The following is a 22,093-nucleotide window of genomic DNA, read 5'->3' as shown; positions in this document are numbered from 1 at the left end:
CAGAAGTCTAACATCTTAACCACTGAGCTACCACTTCCTCGTTAGCCTGGTTATGTTTTCTCACTTCCAGAGATTAAAAAAAAAAATGGAGGCTTTGTATATGGTTTCCTACCTTGTGATATGATATGAAAATAGCAAGCGTCATTTTATTTATCTCCGCATATGAGTAGGATACCATTCGTTATGGTTACACCTTGAGGGATCTTTATCTTGCTCTGTCCCTGTCAATCATCCAGAAACTCCTACCATTTTCCATGCACTACATGGAACACAATTGCTTTAGGTGAAAATCAAAGTCATTCACACTGCTTCATACCACAGAGCTGTTAAATGCTCGAGTCTGATTGGATAGAAGGTGCTGATTACTTTTCTATAATAGAAGATCAGACAGTACTCCCAGTTGTAAGCTTTATATTAATGCATTTGTTCAAATATGTTAATGTTTCTATAGTCACAACTTAGGGACTTGTATGGCTCCAGATTAACAGAAAAAAAGAGTATAATTGTTGAGATAGTGAAGTTTTTTATGGGGAGACTAAAGCAGAATAAAGCACTTCAGAACATGTTATTATTAGAAAATAATCAGCCTGGTAACAGAGATTATTTTCCTTTAACAACAGTCCTCAAAGTGTTTTATTCCACACTTGGTGGTCTACTAGTGAAGAGGAAGCAAAATGTAAATATACTGTAGGCTTAACCTATTAGCTACCATTCCCATGGTTCCATACCAACATGGTAATGTAGTAACATCAGGTTTGATTTAGAGTTATTATTATATTTTTGACCAACTTTATATAGACCACAGAATCTTTTTTGCCAATTGATAATGGTGGTCAGTTTAAAAATAATAGATTGGGCTGTAGTGCTAAACTGGGAAATATAATACCTATTTCAAGTATGAGTGATACACTGACATGATTTTTGAGATTGGTTTAAAGTGTGTGTGTGTGTGTGTGTGTGAATGTAGAACTCACCACTGCATTTTCAGCTTCAGCCCATCTTAGAACTAGTCTTTAAGGCAGATCTCAATGAAGCTAAAATCATGCACTGTTAGAGGGAAAGTAAAGAAAGTCAGAGTACTACAGTAAATAACTGTTTTATTTTAGCTTTTACACCCAAAATCCATCTGCATGACAAGCCACAGCCAATTACTCATAAACGAGAGTATTATTAGATCTTTGAACTTTCTAGATGCAGATATTTTCTTTCACTGTACCTGCATTGTTGTTGCTGTTGTTCTCATTAAGCACGTCATTCAGAGTCTCCACGGAGGTCTTGGTGGAGGCTGTTGGATCTCCATCATTTACATCCAAGAACGTCGGCCCGGCCAGCTTCTCGGCAGGAGCTTCAGTGGTCTGAGACTCAGCTGATCGTTCTTTAACCTGCTGATCAGCTTCAGTCAGAAATGTGGAGGAGAATATGGATTAACAGACGTGATGAAAGTACCCGTCTATGTACAATGTACACATACATTGTTTAAAACCATAGTTCTCAAACTGGGGTCTTTTTTTTTTTCCTCCCCATGTAATTTTTTTTCTCTTCTTTTTTTCATTTTGTCTAATGGATTTCATTCATGGTTTGATGTAAAGTTGCTTTTTTATTCATTGAAATGCAAATTTTTTCTCTTTTTCTTTTTTCATGTTCTTTCCTTTTCTGCTTAAATGGTGGCTTTTATTAGTCCCTACAAATGTAACTTGTATACTGATAACAAAGTAAGAGGAAACAAATTACAGCTACGAGTAATGAAAGTAGGAAGCTGGAGATGGGTGTTTCCAATTTCCACACAATGACAATTACACTGGCAGTTCCCTGCACTCCAACACACCCTCTCTCCATCTCTCTATCTCTCCCTTTCCCCCACACATCATACGAAATTAACATAATGAACTAATTTTCCAATTTAACCAGCACTGAACCACCAATTCCCTGAAAACACCACACAAAACCATTAGTCATCATTCCACCACACACACACACACACACACACACACACACACATTGCTCCAACTGCTCATTTTCTGGTCCATGACCAATGACTCACTTCCACCATAATTGTTAATACCATCAGTGAAACACACTGAAGTGAGTGAACTCTGATTAGTGAGCGCAGTAAAACCTGCAGGGCTTGTGCAGGAGATACAGCTGGTCCTGGTGGGAAAACGGAGACACCTGGTTATTACCAGAGACCATATGAAAGGCTGCAGCGTTTGAGTCATGACTCAGCTGAAGCACATCAGCATTGCTCACTCATGAACCAAGTGCAACCCACGCCTTTCTCTCTTTTCATCTCACTTTTCCACTGCGTGCTTAATGGCTCCCAAAGATCACACTCTAATCTACAGACATTGGACCAAAGAGCTGAAATGACCGTTATTAGCCTTAACATGGCTAATAATTTGTCTTGGTGCTGACTGTCTGAGAAAGTCCTGCAGATGTTAATGGTGATTCAGAGAATGTGAATTGGGGTGAAAGCGATAAGCAACAGGAGGCAACGTCCAAATTCCAATGTTTTAAGTATATTTTTATATTTTAAGGATTAAATAAGACACATTGTTTCCTTGTTTTGCATTGTGTACCTAAATAGCAAACAAGTGTCATTATTACACTGATAATATGCATAAAAGCCATTTATGATTTTAGTGATTGTTTATATTTTAAATATTAAATATATTTTAAAGCAGAGATTTTAGAGACCACCTGCTTAATAATATTTATACCACATCGCTTTTGAATTTTCAAATCTGGTTGGTCAGAAGGTGTTGATTAATTTTCTGTAACAGCAGCTCTGACAATGGGTTCGTCTGCAAGGGAACTCACAGGTTTGAATTAGCATACTCATTCTAAAACATTATTGTTCTTATAGTAACTACTTCGACTGGTCATGTATGGTGGACGTTCCACATAAACAGATTTATAAATGTATGAAGTTCTCTGTGAGGAGATGTTTATTGAACATTTATGGATGAAGTCTCCAGTGTCAGTCTTCAATCTTCTGAATGGAGATATTTACAGTTTTCTCAGGGAATGACTATTTATCGTGACTACAACTTGTTTTGTGGACATTCCACAACATTAAATGCAACTATAAAAGGATAATAAGTATGATATGTCATTGGTTAATGAAACATAAATGTAAATGTAAATGTTGGCAAATTGCTGCCATACGAGAGGAATAAAACACTTTGGGACGTGCTATTATTGGAAAATAATCTCACCAGCTCATCACTGACGGAAATGTGTTTTATCTAATTACAAATTCATAAAAAACTCATAAAAATTCAAATTCATGCATAGCTACACACAGACAAATGTCCAAACTGCTGGTGAATACATTTAGTGTTTCCTTCATCTCAAAATGAGCCTAAAATTGTAGGATTCTGGTTTTCAGCTTTTTAACCTGAAACATATTCGCCTCTGGAGTCGTTGCTGTAGACACCCTGTGGTTGTAAGAAGCATAACCACTTAGATTATGAACGGTGAAAGTTGTATAAAACGTGAATGTGGTATAGTCATTAACTTCCTCAATGTAATGCCTACACTGCACACCCACACCATTTTAAAAATGAGAGAAGACCACTACCTACTATTTCTTCTTAAAAATTGACTAAATTAATGGTTCCAGAAAACAGTTAATAAAGAAATATTTGATATGTAATATATAAATAATGTAACTACATTTGTCTGCACACAGCAAAATGGCTGCATCTTCAGAGACTGAGAAAGATTATATATTATATTATATCTACAACTTCTTTTGCTACACTCATTTCTCTGAAAACTGTGAGAAGTGAGCTTCCTTTCCTTTGGTTTCTCAGTGGCAACACTGAATTGTGTCATTTTCACAAGCAACTTAGGACACACTCATGTTTCGTGCATCAGAAATAAATACAAAAAAGGTCAGTTTCCTGTGTAAACCACATCCATCTAGCTTTTTCACGAACTTATCCAGCTCCTCTTTGTCACGCCAACCCCATTTTTAAGCAGGAACTCATTTTGTAAAATCCTCAGTTGTCACTTGATCTGTCACATGACCCTTTACCCCTCTCTGTCCCCTACTCCCCAGACTTCTAATCATACATCATCTGTTTCAAATGACCAGATCACTACATAAGCATGACTTGCAAAATATTGCTGTTAGCACATCACTGGTTACGTAAGCAAGTCTTTATATTTGAATGCATGCTATTCTTGTTTTAGAGGTTTGCTTAGGGTAGTCTGTTTGTTGATCGCCTGAACCCTTCAATGTTTCCACTTTGTCTTTGTCTCTGCCCTTTGGATTTGTTTGCTTTGTCAACCTCCTCTTTTAAAACTCCTAAATTCCTCCTATTTAGACATGTGTTTGTTTGAACCATTTTACATGTCCTCAAGCCTACAGATCTCACACTTCCTACTATTGACATGAAAAACATATTCAAGCTCAGATAACCGAACACGTCATGAAGTGAGAACGACCATAAAAACCCTTCACACCCACCCACACACACACACACACACGCACAGTAACCCAGAGCCTTAACCACTGAGTCACCACTGGGGCATCACTGGGGCAGGCTGTGGATTACTGCCATTTAACAACAAGAGGAACAGATGAGTTTAGAAATCTGGGTAGTGGTAAAAGTTAGATATGTTGTCAAGGTTAAGAGGAACATATCTGACCTAAACCAAGTGAAGTTTAAGATAAGCTGCAACTAAGACTTCTGCTTCCTGCAATAAGATATTGAATAATACTGGTATTTTTGGCTTCTTATAAAATGTGTGCAATAGCTGTTTTCTTTCACTCTTAACCCTAAAATAAAGGATATTTTTAGCCAACAAAGAAATTTTCAGTTTTAAAATGAAACACATATTCGTCAGCTATAGATGCCTCCATGAAATCTACAGGTGCCAGTCCCTCAACACTGTCGCTGTCTTCCACCTAGTGGTGAGCGCTGATACTGATTGCTCAAACTCATATGTTCTTTTAAGTATCATTAATGGATTTCTGTTATTTTTAGAATCATCTTGTGCAATAAACTGATCTTTATTCAAAGATCTAAACTATTTCTCTCCAATAAGCTGATTCTTAATGTACTTTCTAGAGCCTTTTTGCTGATTACACTGATCTTTACTCTAACATCTAGAACCTCTTTTGTAGAGCAACCTGTAGAGCAAAAAAATGATAATTAATACCTTAATATAGTTATATGTATCTAGTATTTCCTATGATAAGATACAATAACCAACTTTAAGATTATTAAACCTATTTCTAGTCTTATTTTTTACTCATTTCAAGCTTTAAATGTTCTTATTCTACTTGCCAGATAATTTAGCTTCTTACTAGAAATAAATGCCTAAAATGAGCAACATTTTCTATCAATCAAACAAGACAAGCTTGAAATTAGCAAACAAGTGTCTAGAAATAGGTCTAATAATCTTTTATTTGGTTTATTTTAATCTTATAATAGGAAACACCAGGCAAAAGTTCCATAATATAACTATAGAGCCTTTTCTTTGCAATAAACCAATCCTAAATATAACATCAGGAGCCATTTTGTGCAGTAAATTGAGTCTTAATCTCAGGTCTAGAGCTGTTTTCTGCAATACACTGTCCTTGCTCTAACCTCAAAAGCCTTTCTGTGAAATAGATTGGTCCATAAGCCAACCTCTACAGCTTATTGAGCAATAAACTGATAACTGCAGAGCTTTTTTGTGCAAGAAACTGATCCTCACTCTAACTTCTAGTGCCTTACTGTCCAATAAACTGATCAAGTTAGAGCAAGGATAGCTCATGATAGGCTGAAGACCCACCAGTGGATCATTTCACTTGGATACTGTAGATTTGTATCTGCTGCCATAATCATAAAGGCCCTGATGCTCATACTGAACCACTTTTCAACACACTCAGTATTGTTTAACTACACGGTATCCCAACAGTCTCCATACATAGGGGAAATTAACACTTTAGCAAAACGTCTTCGAAAATATTTCATACTTAGTTTATATTATGTGTTTTTCTTTTTTTAGATAGCCTTTAAGAATGCCTTTGACAAAAGAACAACGTATTGAAATCATTCTCATGGCTAGATCGGGAAGCCGTTGCAAGGTTGCAGTGGACTTTTTAACAGGAAACATGGCAAGAACATCACCCACGACACTGTTGCCAAACTTATTAACAAATTCAAAAAGACTGGAAGTGTTGCAGACCAACCGAGAAGTGGACGTCCACAAACATCCACTGATGAAGACACAACCGATGTGTTGCTGGAATACATAGTCCCCTATATATGGAGATTTTTGGGACACCTTGTATATATACCCTAGTTATATTGTGGAATTGTGGAAGGTTTATAATCCCACTTTCTGAAGATGGGTTTCCTTTTGAGTCTCAGGGTTTCTTCCCCATGTCTCAGGGATTTTTTTTTTTTTTTTGGCCACTGTCGCCTCTGGATTGTTCATTAGTGATCATTTTTGTAAAGCTACTTTATGGCAGTATTCATTGAAAGTACCCAAAAGTACAATATTAGTAAAAGTGAATTGAATTTAATTAAAATCTAAAGTTATTATTGAGTTATTCATTCTAAATTATCATTCTGACTCAGAAGTGAATGCGTGTCTAACCACACTTCAGATGAATTAATACAATGACGCAATATTGATGGAATAGATGAGCTAACTCACTTCCTTCTGTTTTCCTAGGGGAAAGAGGAAGTACACTGGTGCATCATTAACAGGAACTACTGTATAAACAGATCTTTAAGATGTGCAAACATGCAAATGGCATATTGTTCACATCCTCTAGCCCAGTGATATTGATGTATATACCAAAGCACTGTTAAATTCTCAAATTTGATTGGTCGGAAGGTGCTGATTAATTTTCCATAACAGCAGCTCTGAAAGTAATTCTGGCTACAAGGCAAATCATATGTTTATATTAATGCATTTGTTCTATTTATTTGTTCTTATTATTGGTTTTGTGGTAACTACTCTTTCACAGAGTACTTGTCTGGCAAATGCTCCACATAATTTAAGCCTAATAATTAACAGAATTTTTACAGATGTGCATCTGTTTAACAAAGAATAACGTATAACCGTTGACAATGTGAAGTTTTCTGTGAGAAGACGTTTATTTAACATTTATAGAAGGAGCCTAAAATGTCCGCTCTTTGAAAGAGACAGTACATTTTCATCCATAAGAGAGATTTCAAGAGAGAGGACTTTGCACTGTAATTGATGACAGGAACTAACAGGTTTTGTGGGGTTTCCACATTAAATAAATGGATAAAAAGTATGATGTGTCACTTATTAATAAATGAAAAAATCGTAATCATTAACAAAATGTTGTGGTATATGAGGAATAAAACACTTTGGGATGTGTTATTACAGGAAAATAATCAACATAAGCACCACATTATTGATTATTTTCCTGTAATAGCATCCTAGTTTCTAAAATCCTGCTGCATCACTAATCAAGCCTCTGTATAGAGTGTGATATATTATAAAACCACATGTCTAATACCTTTTCCTTCTTCAGTCTTCTCCACGGTGTCAGTCGGTGAAGACCCCTCAACAGCCGTAAATGTTTTCATGTCTGTAAGTGAATAATATATATATAGTATATCAGTATATAGTATATCAGTATGGTGTTGTTTAAAGTGTGAGGTGTTTCAGATGTAGTGTGTAATGTAGTGTGTAGAACCTTTAGGTGAGCTATCGCACATTTCTGGCTCCACGGAAGCAAGTGGAATCTCAGCATCTTCATTTTTGGCATGTATATCTACAGAGAACCTCTGAAAGACAAGAATATTAATATGAGTGCATATTGGCTCTATGAGGACAACAAAAGAAGAATGAATTAAATCATTTCAGAAGTGCACATGACTAAACAGATCATCAAAACATGCTATTTGGGAATAATCTGGTGCTGCTGCTACGTTCTCAATAACTAACAGGAAGTAAAATAAATAGTAATGAATACCAAATTGTGGTTTTTAAAAAGTTTCTTACCCTGCGATTACTTTTAACACAGAAGAAGATGATGCCAATAACAGCAACACTCAAAATGACAACAAGCAAGACAACGATATACACTGAAAGAAAGGGAAAAAAATCACACCATTTCAACAAAAATCACACACACACACACACACACACACACACACACATATATATATATATATATATATATATATATACATATTTCTCGCTTGTTTATTTGAGTTAATTTCTGGATTAAGTAAATTAAGTAGTGTTCATGTGTTTAAGTGTTTAATAAAGTGTTGATCTTTACCTGACCTTGATGGTTGTGTATGAGAGTCTGAAAATAAAACATGTTACAACCAATTTGTAACTTTAAGAAGCATGGATTTGTATTATATATAAAGAATAAATTGGGCAGAATTTAATTATGGAACACATTCTTCCTTAAATGTTTGTCTCTTAGTATACATGCTGTAAATATAATAATAATAATAATAATAATGATAATAATAATAATAATAATAATAATAATAATAAAAGAAGAAGAAGAAGTAGTGGACACTTATTCAAGAGCTTCTAGTTTTGCAAATACTACGCCAGTAAGATGAAGCTTCAAAACACACTTGATGTGTCGATACAAATTGTTCGACAAAACTCTGCCGGAAAGATGAAGCTTCAATACAAGCTTGATATGTTTAGTCTAATGCTGTAAAGCTAGAGTGTGACTAATTAAATCTTAAAACTTAAATACATCATATAGCCTACATTAGGTGAAATGTGCTTAGAAATGGATTAAACATTTATGGAAGGAGGCTCCGGTGTCAGCTCTTTGTTACAAGCTGTGTGCCTTTGTAACAGTCTACATTATAACATTCCACATCTTCAAATTTAACTATAAACCGATAATAAAAATAATGACGTGATGTTATCAATCAAATAATAATATAAATGGTCCAACTGCTGTAGTATAAGGGGAATAAAACACTTCAGGATGTGTTGTTATAGGAATCTAATCAACTTCAGGGTAGGAGTAACTCTGCTTCACGTCATCGCACCATCCTGTCATTGATTATTTTCCTATTACAGCGTGATCTCAAGTGTTTTATTCCTTATAAGCACTATGACACCATTTTTTAGTCTTGCATCACAAATTGAAACTTAATGTCCATAAATGTCATGACATACTACATTGCTATGCACTACATGATTAAATAAATGTATGTTCGCCTACCTGTGGATGCTGTTGTGCTCTTGGTTGTGGTGCTTTTCTTTTTGGTTGTAGGGTTGGCGGTTGGTCCAGGTGTGAGCATGTCTGTTAAACGATTAGGTCTTTTATGTGATGTAAAATCTCATTGTGTTGTTGGTGAAAACAGTATCACATATCATTTTGTACATAATGTGGATATGAATGTAATCATCTCTACCTTTCTTTTTCTTGGTTGTTGTTTCAAAAGGTTTATCCCTTGGGGTGTTTCCTGGACAACAATTAAACAAGTCAGTGAAAAATACCTCAGTATCAATATTATTTTTTGACACAATTTTGTATGAGTGAGCTTTCTTCAATAAAGCGAGCATGATGGTTAAATAGGTAACCCAAGTAGCACAAACTGATATAAATTTTTGTACTTTTAAACCTACATGTTAGTGTTTTTTTAATTAATTATTTTATTTTATTTTAAATTGATTAAAGTGCCAATAGAGTGGCAGATGTGGAACGTCTTCAATACTTTAACCATTGCACTAGTACCATTTTTGACTAAATGATAAGTAAACTAAACCATTGCACAAGTGGGTGTAAAAAAAGGAAGTTCATTTCTAACCAACTTTTTTCCTCTTTTCTTTTTTTTTTATAAAGAAGATGCTATCTTTTTCATGACCAGTGAATGTCACCAAACTGCTACCTTCCTCTGGTGGCGTAGGAGTGTTTGAGATGTTGATGGTAGAGTTTTCAGTTGTGGTCGTGCCATCATCAACGGTTTCACTGCTCACATTCATTGAGCCAGTCGTATTATCAGTTTCCTGGTTCTGCAAGACTGCTCCAAGGGTTGTAGTAATGTTTAAAGTAGGAGCTTTCCCGGGCCCTTCCTTAGCAAATGTTGGCACCAACAGGGCTCCTGTGTGACATAAAATGCACCAATCAGAGAAAACACAAAATACTGCAAAGTATGCAAAAAATGTATAGTTTATATATTGATTGTAGCCTATATATAAAGCTCGAATACATTATTCAAATCCTGGCAATTAATTATTGGCTAGTTACATAAGCTTCTTGTCTTTACAGCAAAATATGACCTTACACCATTATTTATGACATATAATCATGTTATACCATCAACAGAAGTATTATTATGTTAAAATAATTAACATACGTACCCAAGACTGTAAGAATGTAAAACGTGGCACTCATTTTCTCCGTAATGTTCAAACTCAGGCTCTATTTTGTGTATGTTGGTGTGTGTGAATGTTTGTGTGTGCGCTCTGCCTAATGCGTGAAATGAGTGGCCAACAAAACCTGAAATAAGCCTCCTCCTCAGGATGTTCTAGCGGTTGCTCAAATCCTTGTTAAAAAGGAAGTTGCGTACTTTTAGTCTAACTTTTTGTCATTTTTAAAGCTAATGATTTAAGTTTGATAAAGAACATCACTACAAAAATAATTCACAATAATTATTGTGAATGCATAAATTTGCGCTAATCACATGTTTTGCACAAGCAAGTAAAAGGATCTTGACTTTTACAGCTGTATATTTTGGTTGGGAAATATGTTTACAGCAAAGAGAACAGCTCTGTAATGTTGAGCTTTCAAAGCTGCTGTTTGCACCTTTATATCCTGTCTGGGGAAATAATGCTGTCATGATAATATTTGAAATAGAACATGTATACTTTCGCATGTCAGACACTTCCAAGAAGTCAGGTGGTCAAATTAGAGCTGAATATAGAATAAGCCATGTACAGTATTTGTCTTACTTAGATAACACAGAACTTAACATAGTCATCATACTGCTTAAGAAAACTAGAGAAAACTTTTCTATGCCTTGAAAACTATAGATCAGATTAGGAATTCAGAAAGGCTCTGTGCCCTGTTGGTGTGTGGGTGTGTATGTGTGTGGGAGTGTGTGTTTAGGACTGGGGTTCTCAATTTTTTTGGCCAATATCCCAATTTTAGATGCTCAAAATCCTCAAGACTCCAGACCCCTCCCACCTGATAATTCCTAGTGGAATTAGAAAGTACAGGCATTTCAGTTTTTTTTTAATTATATAGTATTTGTTTTTGTTGTTGGTTTTTTTTTTTGCTATATTTTCTGCTATTATAAAAACTCACAATGCTTTACTGTAAATAAGTGTACAATCCGTAGAATGCTAGATGACTTTCTTATTTAAAGATTATTTAAAGATTTAGATTATTTAAGTATAAAAAGGCCTAAAAACATCACAATTAATTGTTACATATCAAAAAGGGAAAAATAGCACATGGGTTCTTTATATTTTAACATTTAACAGTGATTTTATGAATCATTGTGTGTAACTCTCCATGTCAAACAGAGGACTGGGCTTGTGCATCACGCTGCAGCTGAAGTGAAGTGAAGTGACTTGTGGCCAAGTATGGTGACCCATACTCGGAATTTGTGCTCTGCATTTAACCCATCCAACTGCACACACACAGTAGTGAACACACACCCGGAGCAGTGGGCAGCCTTTTTTGCTGCGGCGCCCGGGGAGCAGTTGGGGGTTCGGCGCCTTGCTCAAGGGTCTCACCTCAGTCGTGGTATTGAGGGAGGTTATTCACTCCCCCTACCTACAATCCCTGCCGGACCCAAGACTGGAACCCACAACCTTTCAGGTTCACCTTCGGGTTGCAAGTCCGACTCTCTATCCATTAGGTGTTACATCCAAACTACTTTGATTCGATACACACCAGGACACTTAACATTATATAATAAATAAAATCAGTTTAGTCCGGTTCACATGCTCTTTACAGAACTACATTATAAATAACCTTTGGTAAAATTTTCCTGTGACCCTCTCCACATCTCAAGTTGAAAGTCTATAGTCCATGTTATGTCACCAGGGGAAGGTGATATTTCCTTTTATGATAATTCATGGAAAGAAACAGGATTTGAAGATATTTCACAACTCTTCATGCTTCATCTCTTGTACAGATCTGAAATTCTTGGGTGTTTTATTCCCTGTTTGATTTACATCAATGATGGCATGTTAAAGTCACATGACCATCTAGAAGTTTGAACCTTTAGGGTAAAGCCAATGTTATAAATAGATAAATGGTATTGCAGACTTCCCCATATGTCCAGAGTTTGTTTCAGCTTGACACAGATGTCTTGCTTTACTTCTCTTCCAAAATCAGTTGCCTTATTTGTCAGAAATTGTTAGAAAAGAATTTAGCTCTTTATTTGTATAGTTCATATTAGACGCTCTACATACTGTCAACTTGCCATCTATAGCCTGTCAAACAGTCTGGCAGGTGACTGTCATGAACAAGCCTATGAATAAATTCTCAAGAAGTTGTCAATAGTTTATGGATGTTGATGTATAATAGGACATGGGTTCTCAAACTTTTTATAATGTGTACAATAATATTTAGTAGTAGTTTTTTTTTTTTTTTTTGGAACCAGAGAGTTTTTTTTGTCTCAGAACTCAGAACTTTTATATCCATGGAACCAATTTTTATTCAAATGTATTAAAATTGGCATTGGATTCCAGCTGGCATTATTTATAGCCATGACAGCTTTAATAATGGTGGGTTAAGGTTTCCACCACTGTGCCTGGACCCCCATTTTGAGAACCATGGGAGCAGATCATCTACTCACACCCTAAAAACAAGCTATACATCAGATTGTCCTTTTTTTTCTTTCTTCTTATTTGGATAGTCGAGTTTAGGATTGGTAATGTTTAGTAAATCATTCGGTTCATGTGGACTCTTGATTCAATTTATGACATGCTGTAGAAAGATGTAAACATCATTTGTCATCAGACGAGAGTCAGTTGATCAGCTGGCATGACAGTGTATAAATTGAACTGTCCAAATAAAATTTTTGTGGCATTTTTATAGCTCAATACAGATTGTCTCAAAACAACCCCAGCTAAGCTTCTTCACATTAAGCTAAAAAGAAACTCCTTAAGATGTGGCAAAGGAGGAAGAAAGCCAGAACTCAGAAGGGGAAGCACATCATCTTCTGGCCAGCACTGGGAATCATTCGTTCATATTATAACACTAGCTTAAATTTATTATAAGGAGTAAAATTTAATGGTTAGCAACAAGGGTATTAGTATACTAGTTATGGCTGGGGATAAATCGGGATTTAGGAAGAAGGTGAGCCCTATTTCATGGATGCCAATAGTGTATGTATTTTACTGTTCCTGACACAGATATAACAGAAATGTGATTAAAGTAAGTTTTTGTGTTAATAACTGTTTTAACTACATTTGGGAGTTTAAGAGTTCAGTATTCTTTGTTTGTCAGTACCTTTTGATTCTTCTCAGAAGAGATGATAACCTACATGATAACCTACAGTATTCTATCCAAATGGGCGTGGTCTCTTCCAGGATGACTCCATCCTCATCCACAGGGCACAAGGGCTTGCTGAATGGTTTGCTGAGGATGTAAATGATGTAAGTTGTATGCTACAGCCTCCACACTCACCAGGTCTCAACCCAGTTGGGAAATTTTCAAGCGGCATGTTAGAGAGCGCTTGCTGCCACCACCATCATCAAAACACCAAATGAGGGACTATCTTTTGGAAGAATGGTGTTCCTTGCTTCAGTACAGGGGGCAGTTGTGGCCTAATGGATAGAGAGTCGGACTTGCAACCCGAAGGTGAGCCTGAAGGTTGTGGGTTCGAGTCTCAGGTCCGGCAGGGATTGTAGGTGGGGGGAGTGAATGACCAGCGCTCTCTCCCACCCTCAATACCACGACGGAGGTGAGACCCTTGAGCAAGGCACCGAACCCCCAACTGCTCACTGGGCGCTGCAGCAAAAAAGGCTGCCCACTGCTCCGGGTGTGTGGGTGTGTGTGTGTGTGTGTTCACTACTGTGTGTGCACTTGGATGGGTTAAATGGGTTAAATACAGAGCACAAATTCCACAAGTCACTTTACTCACTCACTACAGTTACTGCCAAGGCACACTGAAGCTGTGTGTGGTTTGTGTTAGCCAAAAACCTTGCTGATGCACTTCATATTTTTCCTTTAATTTGTTGTTTGTATGTACACTGTGGTTAATAATTGTCTTGGCCAAGGATAAACCGAAGGTAGGGAAAGCATGGTAAATATAACAAAGGAGACAGGTTGATCATAGGCTGCAGTCAATCAATCAGTAGTCAAGTAGTTTGTAGTCAGTGTGTTCATAGACTGGTAGGTCAAAATGCGCTAGTTACCAGTGGTTAAGGTGGTAAATGTTGAAGCCATATGACTGCATCAGGAATGGCAAATTCTAGCCACAAGGTGTCAGTGTATGTAAGTAAAAGCAGGAATATACAGGAAGTACTTAACTAACTCAGTGAAACCTGTCGCAAAAAGAAATGTCTAAGGTTGAGCATCTTAATATGCTTAACGCACAATGCATAGTTTAATAACAAATTAGACTATGAACATTATTCATGCTTAAACATGATCCTGTCTTCCTACATTCTCAGAAATAATGGTACCAATTTATGCTTTTCCTTCTCACTGGGGTGGTACCATCAAAGGGGCATGTTTTTTACCTTTAAATGTTATGTATATTTTATCTAGGAAAATGCATGTGGTGTATCTTGTGATCATATATTGTACCTTTTGTACCTTAGCTTTAAAGTTTTGCATATAAAAGTAGAAAGGTAATGGTAGAAAAAATACACCCTTAATGGTACCATCTCAGCTACAAGGAAAAGTGAAGTTTGGTACTTTTATTCATGAGAGTGTCATTTTTGAAACATGTCTAAAAAATAAATACAAAATGCAAGGATCGTGTGTTGAAATTCCCAAATATTATCCTGATTAATATAGGAGAGAGAGAGAGAGAGAGAGAGAGAGAGATAGATAGAGAGGTCATTATTTATTTTTGTGCAAGGATCAAATCTTAATTACTTTCCTCAGAAATAAAGGTACCAAAAGGAAAAGTGTACTTTTTTCTTTATCACTGGCATCACGCCATCAAGTGGACATTTTTTCTACCTTATGATTTATATGGTATCTTGTATCTTGTGATTAAGATACAATGTGAATATAGTACACCTTTTAAAATTAATTTAAGTTATATAACTGGACCTTAAGGACATCTGATATATCTTTAAAGCTTTATTTTAAAAGCTAATTAAAATTACACAATGTGCATTTTCCCCGGTAAAAGATACTGACAAGGAAAAGTATAGTTTTTACCTTTATTTCTCAGTGTATACTGTGGAAATCCATATGAAACATTATACGTTCAAAAGTGGAACAGTATCATATAGTAAGCCCTGTGTGTGCGCTGTGTCTGTGTGTGCATAAAAGCGAGGCTGTGCGCTCTTTTATTACTGTTTATATCCTCATGCCAGAGATAATCAGTGGAAGGATTAGTGCTCACTGCCACCCATTCAGCAGGTTGTCTAACGCAACCGGGAATGAGAGGTGTCTTTTCCACCGCCAGCCACGTCGGAGCAGTGGCGCTGCAGCTGACTACACAGAGAGAGAGTAGATGAGCTAATCACACCACTCGGAGGTGTTGGGAGAAGAGAGAGAAAGAAAGGGAGAGGAAAGGAGACCACCCACCCGGAGGATTCAGGATTTCGGGAGGCCCAGACGCACAGCTCCATTCTGTGACCCTCTGTGCTGCCTCGAGCTCCAAGCTGGACCCTTCGCAATTGAGCCCCCACCCCAACACCCCCTCTCTCCTTCCATCCCACCCACCTACCCAACTCCCTCAAGCAGCTAACTGGGAGAATGGAGGAGGAATGGGATGGAGTGGGGGTGGTAAACAACCTACCCTCTTCTGCGTCTCTCTCTCTCTTTCTCTCTCTCCCCTTCATAGTACAATGAGAGGGAATGCAGTCAGGACTTAGAGCACTTTTCGAGAGGCCAAACGCTGCAAAGGCTGAATGCAACATCTGTGAAGGCACATAGCCCAAAGGGGGAAAATGCTATTCTGTTGTGAACCGCATCGGCAACCTGTGTTTCTGGATGTTTCTCTCTCTCCGTGTCTCTCTCTTTCTCTCTCAATAACTTTCTTCCTTTTTTTTTTACATGCTTTGGCCTGCATAACCGTACAGTATGAACAGATTTACAAGACTGAGATGTGATTTTTATGTGTTTCATTGTTTTGAAGGGTAGCGGTGGGGTGGGGGCAGATTTCTGCATATGCTTCCCACACCCTTATAAACTCGCACATATTAGAAGCTGGTGAAGAAATTTTTTTAATGGTTTTTCACAGAACTGGAAATATGAAGTAAACATTCCTCAGGGAGAGAGAAAGAAAAAAACCTGGCATAATGAACAAAGACAGCATAGTGATAGGCTGTGTGAAGTTCGAGGCCTTTTTTCATTTGCGCTTCCACACCACAAATATCTGTTTCAAATATCTTGATTGCACTAAACCTGCATGCATCTGTTTCCCTTCAAAACGTCAATGACAGCTCATGTGGCCTCTTTTAATGCACGAATATTTGCTTACTATTATGATGAATACTTTTAAATCAATGTTCTGGCACCATGGAAGCATTAAACCAAAAATGCCTCAGTCTGTTACAACTCTTACTTTGATGAGCATCAGCAATTCATTAAAAATGTCATTGCTGATGAAATCTTTTTCTCTTCAACTCTCGCTCTGAGTAGAACTTTACTTTTGCAGATCATTTGACTATTTCAGCATCACCTCACACCACAGCCTCTTGTAGAATGGACTACAGGGTGCAATCTGAGGTGAATGTGTGTTTTGTGTGACATTAGATTTAAACTGAAAAGAAACCACATTTGAGGCCTCTACTTTAATATTCTTTTATACCACATTGGTCAGAAGGTATTGATTATTTTTCTATAACCACACGCCTATAATGTAGTGTCAAGGCGAATCACAGGATTATATTACTGTGGTCGTGTGAATACGTTCTCATTTCTATAGTAACAACTCATTCACAGGGACTTGTGTTGTTTTGCAGATGTTCTACAACATAAAATATAAAAATAAATGGATAAAAAAAAGTACAGTGTGTCATTCTTTATTAAATAAATACATAAAAATCAGCCAGCCCCAAACGTGTATTCCATAAATATGGTTATGTGCCTCTTTTAGTTTGGTCATAGCTCAGCATTTAAAGGCTATAATAAATCAGTACATTGTATCACAAACAGATGACTTATCCCATCTATCTAGCTAGTAGGTAAGTAGCACTTTTCAAAAGATATAGCATCCACATTGACACACAATCAGGTGGCTAGCATTCCTCTGTTGCATTGTTACATAATTAAGTAATTAAGTAAGGCTTTAATTTGTTAAATTAGTTGTTTTAGTCATAGATCAACTCTAGACAAATTAACAAATCAGAATCATAATTAGCATTAGAATAAAAAAACAGAATCAGAATCATAATTAAAACCATGATCATAATCACAATCACAATCAGATTTAGAATCAGAATCAAAAGTGGAATCTGAATCAGTCAAAAAATCAATAAAAAACCATCAGAATAAAATCTAAAGAATAAAAAAAATAAAAATAAAAAAGAATCATAACCAGAATCAGAATTTGAATCAAACCAGAACCAGAATCATAATGAGAATTAAAAAAAAAGAATCAAAATTAAAATCAGAATAAAAAAGAATCAGAACAAGAATCAGAATAATGTCTTTTGTAATAAAGTGGCATAGTGAAAGTGTTCATGTCTTGTATTTGAAATGTGCATGGACCTTCTGTTAAGTTTTGCTGAAATGAATGTGAACAGTATGTTGACAGTATGTTGACATCTTAAATTCAACTGGCTGCTTGTCATTTGCTTTTTCCGAACAAAAGATTTGTTGCTACATACTGCAGAACCACAACACAGACCTGGCATAAACATCAGTGTCTAGTGATCAGACTACAAGTGGACAACATTAAGTACAAGTCTGAACGGGTTAAAATGTGTTTTACGCTCTGATAGCTCATGGCACCTCGAGTCAAGTCAAATGAGTTTTTACTGTCATTCCTTTTACTGTCTTTGTGTGGAATTATATAAATTGCACACATGGGAATGAAGTGTTGTTTCTTCAGGACCACGGTTCATGCCAGCAATACCACAGCATGGTACACATGACATGTTTTTAATATTGATTCTTTAAGAATTCCTGTACACTCAATCCTGAGCTCAGGTTCCTGTTGATGTGACGTTTCACATGTTCTCCCTGTGTACAAAAACATGGCAGTAGGTGAACTGGCCATGCCAAATTGCCCCTAGGTTTGTTCTAGAAATATAAAATACAGGTTAACTACAAACCAGGGACACTTGCATGAATAAATTTGCACCAATTTTAAAAGCCCATAGAGAAAAGTCACATGATCTCCACATGACAATAATCACATGAGCCACGTGTGAATTTTACACGTTTGGCATTTAGACACTTCTTGTTTCCTACATTTTCACATGTGGACACCCAGTGCATGTATTTATATTATATATTATATATATATACACAGTGCATTTTCACATGTGGTTATTTAAAATGATTACTTTATGTTCACATTTAAATTTTTTACCCAGTTCATTTATGTTCATGTGTTGTTTTTTTGTTTACACATGATTCATTTATTTTCATATTAATTTATCACACAATTCATTTATTTTCACAAGACTGTTACACATGATTCATTTATTTTTAGATTAATTTTTACACATGATTTGTTTAATTTCATATATATTCATTTATGTTTACATGCGATTTTTACAGAAGATTCAATTATTACATGTGATTTTTTTAAATAAATGCAAATGATTCATTTATTTTCTATTTATTTTATATGATTATTAAAAATGATGTACTTATTTTCACATTTTTTTTTACATGATTAATTTATTTTCAAGTTTTTTATTTTTGACATGATTCATTTACTTTCATACTAATTTTACACATGATTCATTTATTTTCATTTGATTAATTTTAGATATGATTTTTTTTCATATTAACTTTAAAAATGATTTGTTTATGTTCACATGTGATTTTTTAACATGATTTGTTCATTTATGCATGTAATTTTTTTTACACATATTTCATGATTACATGTGATTGTTACACATGACTCATTTATTTTCATGTAATTTTTTTTTTTTTTTTTTACAAATGATTAATTGATTTTTACTCGGGATTTTTTTTACATACTAATTCTTCACATGGTTCATTTATGTTCACATGTGATTTCACAATTAATTTTTTTCATGGTAATTTTTCACCTGTAGGTCATGCGATTTCATTTATCAGATGTGATTTTTCTGTAAGGAAAGGATGCTGTAGCTACAGACTATATGAGACGTGATATCTTCTCTTTAGTTTAATAAGAAACAATCAGAGACACCAACATATTTAGTCAGCTAAGGAGAGCTGCTATTGAACGGCCACTTCAGGCACAAGCCGAGCATGGTAATCACTGGGGTTTGAACTTACAAGGCTTCTAATGCCAAAAGGTCAAGCACTGTGAGCATTCAGCCCTCTGGCCAGCAGCCTCCCTATTCTTTCTCTCTCTTATTTCGAATGCTTCTCCTCCCCTCCTCACCCAGGCTTTCTGAGTGCTGCGTTTGACAGACTCTCGCCAGCGCGCCGAATAAATCATCATTCATGCTGTTTCATTTGCTCCCGTATATATCTAACGCTTGAGAGTTTACTACTGAAGTGATGTAGTGCAAAAGGGAGAGGGAGAGAGAGAGAGAGAGAGAGAGCTTCATTAGCAGGTCAGTTATTTGGGGAATCATAAATCTGCTTCTGGGTAGTCAGTGTTTTCCTTGCAAATGATGCATCAAAGTTAAAGAATGGAAAGCTCGTTGCTGAAAGCTGCCCAAAGATCAAGTAATTCACAACTCTCTCCCAGAGCAATCCCAAAGTGGTTTGCTGCACCATTTAACATGTTCATAAGTAGGCGAAGGTTTTGAAAAATGACACAAAACATGTGCAACGTCAACACAAGCCACATAGCAAACACCATCCATTAGATGATGAAAGAAATAATAATTATGTACCTACCACATAGAATCAAACAGTTCCCACTATTAGGAAACAGCAACTTCTTGGATTACACTCTTGCTTGACCCACTGGCATTGCTGTATGGAAAATCTAGCAGATCATTATGTCACACACATTAAGCATGGCTGTGTTTAAATTCAGCTTTGCTCCTGTTACTTCTTAAGCTGTCCCGCTTCCCTCTGAGATAATACCTTTGTGATCTATCTCTAACTCCGTGGGTGAGCCCAGCCTCTTGGACCACCATGGTGTAGTTTGTAATTTGTATGGGTGAAAGTTAAGAGGAATGAGCCCCGCGGCTGCCTGCCAAGTGCTAACGGCCTGCGGCTGCGTGCGCCCTCTTGATCAATGGTGTCGGACGCTGTGAGTGCCCTGTGCCGGATGGCAAACACATATTGTCTACTGTTTGTGATGCCTCCCACTTTACGTCATTTGCCAGAGCTTCAGGACATGGACACAGAAATGTTTGGCCTGCTGTCATCACAGGATGAGACACAGCAGACAGGATGTCCACGAACCAGGGGAAAGTGTTGGAGAAGTGTAGGGGCTGTGCCAACAAGACACTGGAGCAAAGTATGTGTTGGACATACAAGCATACTTCTCTCCCAGCCAACATTGCTTTGATCTAGTGTTGGAAATCAACCTGAATAAATTGCATACTTATGAAACCACTGAGGTGACACTGTGGTTGTTTTTTAATAACTAGTGGACACGAAATAACATATTAAAATAAAATCATCTTAAAAGAAAAGTCCTTCCTGAAACGCATTAAATGTAGAAATATTTGTGATGTGTTTAGTGATTCTACCTCCCTAATTCATTACACTTGTATTTTCATGATTCATGTGACAAGTTAGTGGTTGTGTGTTTCTCTGACATCACAGGGAAACATTGCTAGAGCAGTTGCACAGGCATTTAATAGAAGAAAAAAAATCACAACCATCTCAAACATTAGTGATAACAGTCAGGTTTCAGTGTTAGCTCCTAAAAACAAAAGAGCAAGAGCTTCTTTTCTTACACACAATTTTCTAGCAATGTTCAACGTCATATTAATGAGATATCCAATGTAGAAATAGTGAAGACATTGGTGCAAACATAACACAATGCAGCTATACAACATACACTATATGGCTAAAAGTTTATGGACATCTGACCATCACACCTATATGTGGCCCTTTCCCAAACTGTTGCCACAAAATTGGAAGCACACAATTGTATATTGTATGGATGTTTGTACGCCATAGAATTACAATTTCTCTTCACTGAAACTAAGAGGCCCAAACCTGTTCCAGCATGACAATGCTCCTGTGCACAAAGCGAGCTCCATGACGACATGGTGTGTTAAGGTTCGAGTGGAAGAACTCGAGTGTCCTGCACAGAGCCCTGACCTCAACCCCACTGAACACCTTTGGGATGAACTGGAACATCAGTGCTTGACCTCACTAATGCTGGTTGGCTGAATGAACACAAATCCCCACAGCCACACTCCAAAATCTAGTGGAAAGCCTTCCCAGAAGAGTGGAGCTTATTATAACAGGAAAGATGGACTAAATCTTGAATGGGAATTTCAACAAACACATATGGTTGTGATGGTCAGGTGTCCACAACCATTTGGCCATATAGTGTATTTGAGTCACGGCTTAGCTAGTAAGCGAGCTATAAAATGGTGCATGTGGTGGTGTTGATGGTGGTATTAGCATGAAAGTTGAACGTTGGGAGCTGATCTGTCTGAGCAGAGTTGTACAGATGAGGAGGTGAGAGAAGTGAACAGACTAAAGGACTAAAGAGCTGCTACATCACTCTCTTCAGGTGGAGATGAGACAAGAGCTAATTCATACTGGCGCCACTATCAAGAGTATTGTGAGTAATGAGGACACCTTTAACCAAAGTGAAAATAGACCAGCATGTCAGTGAAAGAAGTTTATACTAAAAGAGTCACCTCTGAAATTCATTCCAATATAAATTTTGGA

General features: G+C 36.7%; 1 protein-coding gene across 2 annotated transcripts in view; it reads right to left on the bottom strand.

Annotated features, from left to right (window-relative positions):
* The window catches only part of si:dkey-27h10.2 (uncharacterized), a 28,444-nt gene extending 17,965 nt beyond the window's left edge, over positions 1-10,479 (bottom strand). For both annotated transcript variants that reach the window (XM_026937146.3, XM_034302752.2), the window contains exons 1-10: positions 10,330-10,479; positions 9,858-10,070; positions 9,381-9,431; positions 9,188-9,268; positions 8,267-8,293; positions 7,984-8,066; positions 7,676-7,766; positions 7,496-7,567; positions 1,217-1,393; positions 975-1,047 (exon numbers count right to left, since the gene is read on the bottom strand). In XM_026937146.3, the coding sequence (XP_026792947.3) occupies positions 1,007-1,047; positions 1,217-1,393; positions 7,496-7,567; positions 7,676-7,766; positions 7,984-8,066; positions 8,267-8,293; positions 9,188-9,268; positions 9,381-9,431; positions 9,858-10,070; positions 10,330-10,363 (870 nt within the window). In that variant the 5' untranslated portion in view covers positions 10,364-10,479 and the 3' untranslated portion in view covers positions 975-1,006. The remainder of the gene's footprint in view (positions 1-974; positions 1,048-1,216; positions 1,394-7,495; positions 7,568-7,675; positions 7,767-7,983; positions 8,067-8,266; positions 8,294-9,187; positions 9,269-9,380; positions 9,432-9,857; positions 10,071-10,329) is intronic.
* Between the last annotated feature and the right edge of the window lie 11,614 nt (positions 10,480-22,093).

The sequence above is a fragment of the Pangasianodon hypophthalmus genome, chromosome 3 (assembly GCF_027358585.1).
Source record: "Pangasianodon hypophthalmus isolate fPanHyp1 chromosome 3, fPanHyp1.pri, whole genome shotgun sequence".
Classification (NCBI taxonomy): domain Eukaryota; kingdom Metazoa; phylum Chordata; class Actinopteri; order Siluriformes; family Pangasiidae; genus Pangasianodon; species Pangasianodon hypophthalmus.
The sequence above is the reverse complement of the archived record's forward strand: the minus strand, read 5'-3'. Positions and strand labels throughout refer to the sequence as shown.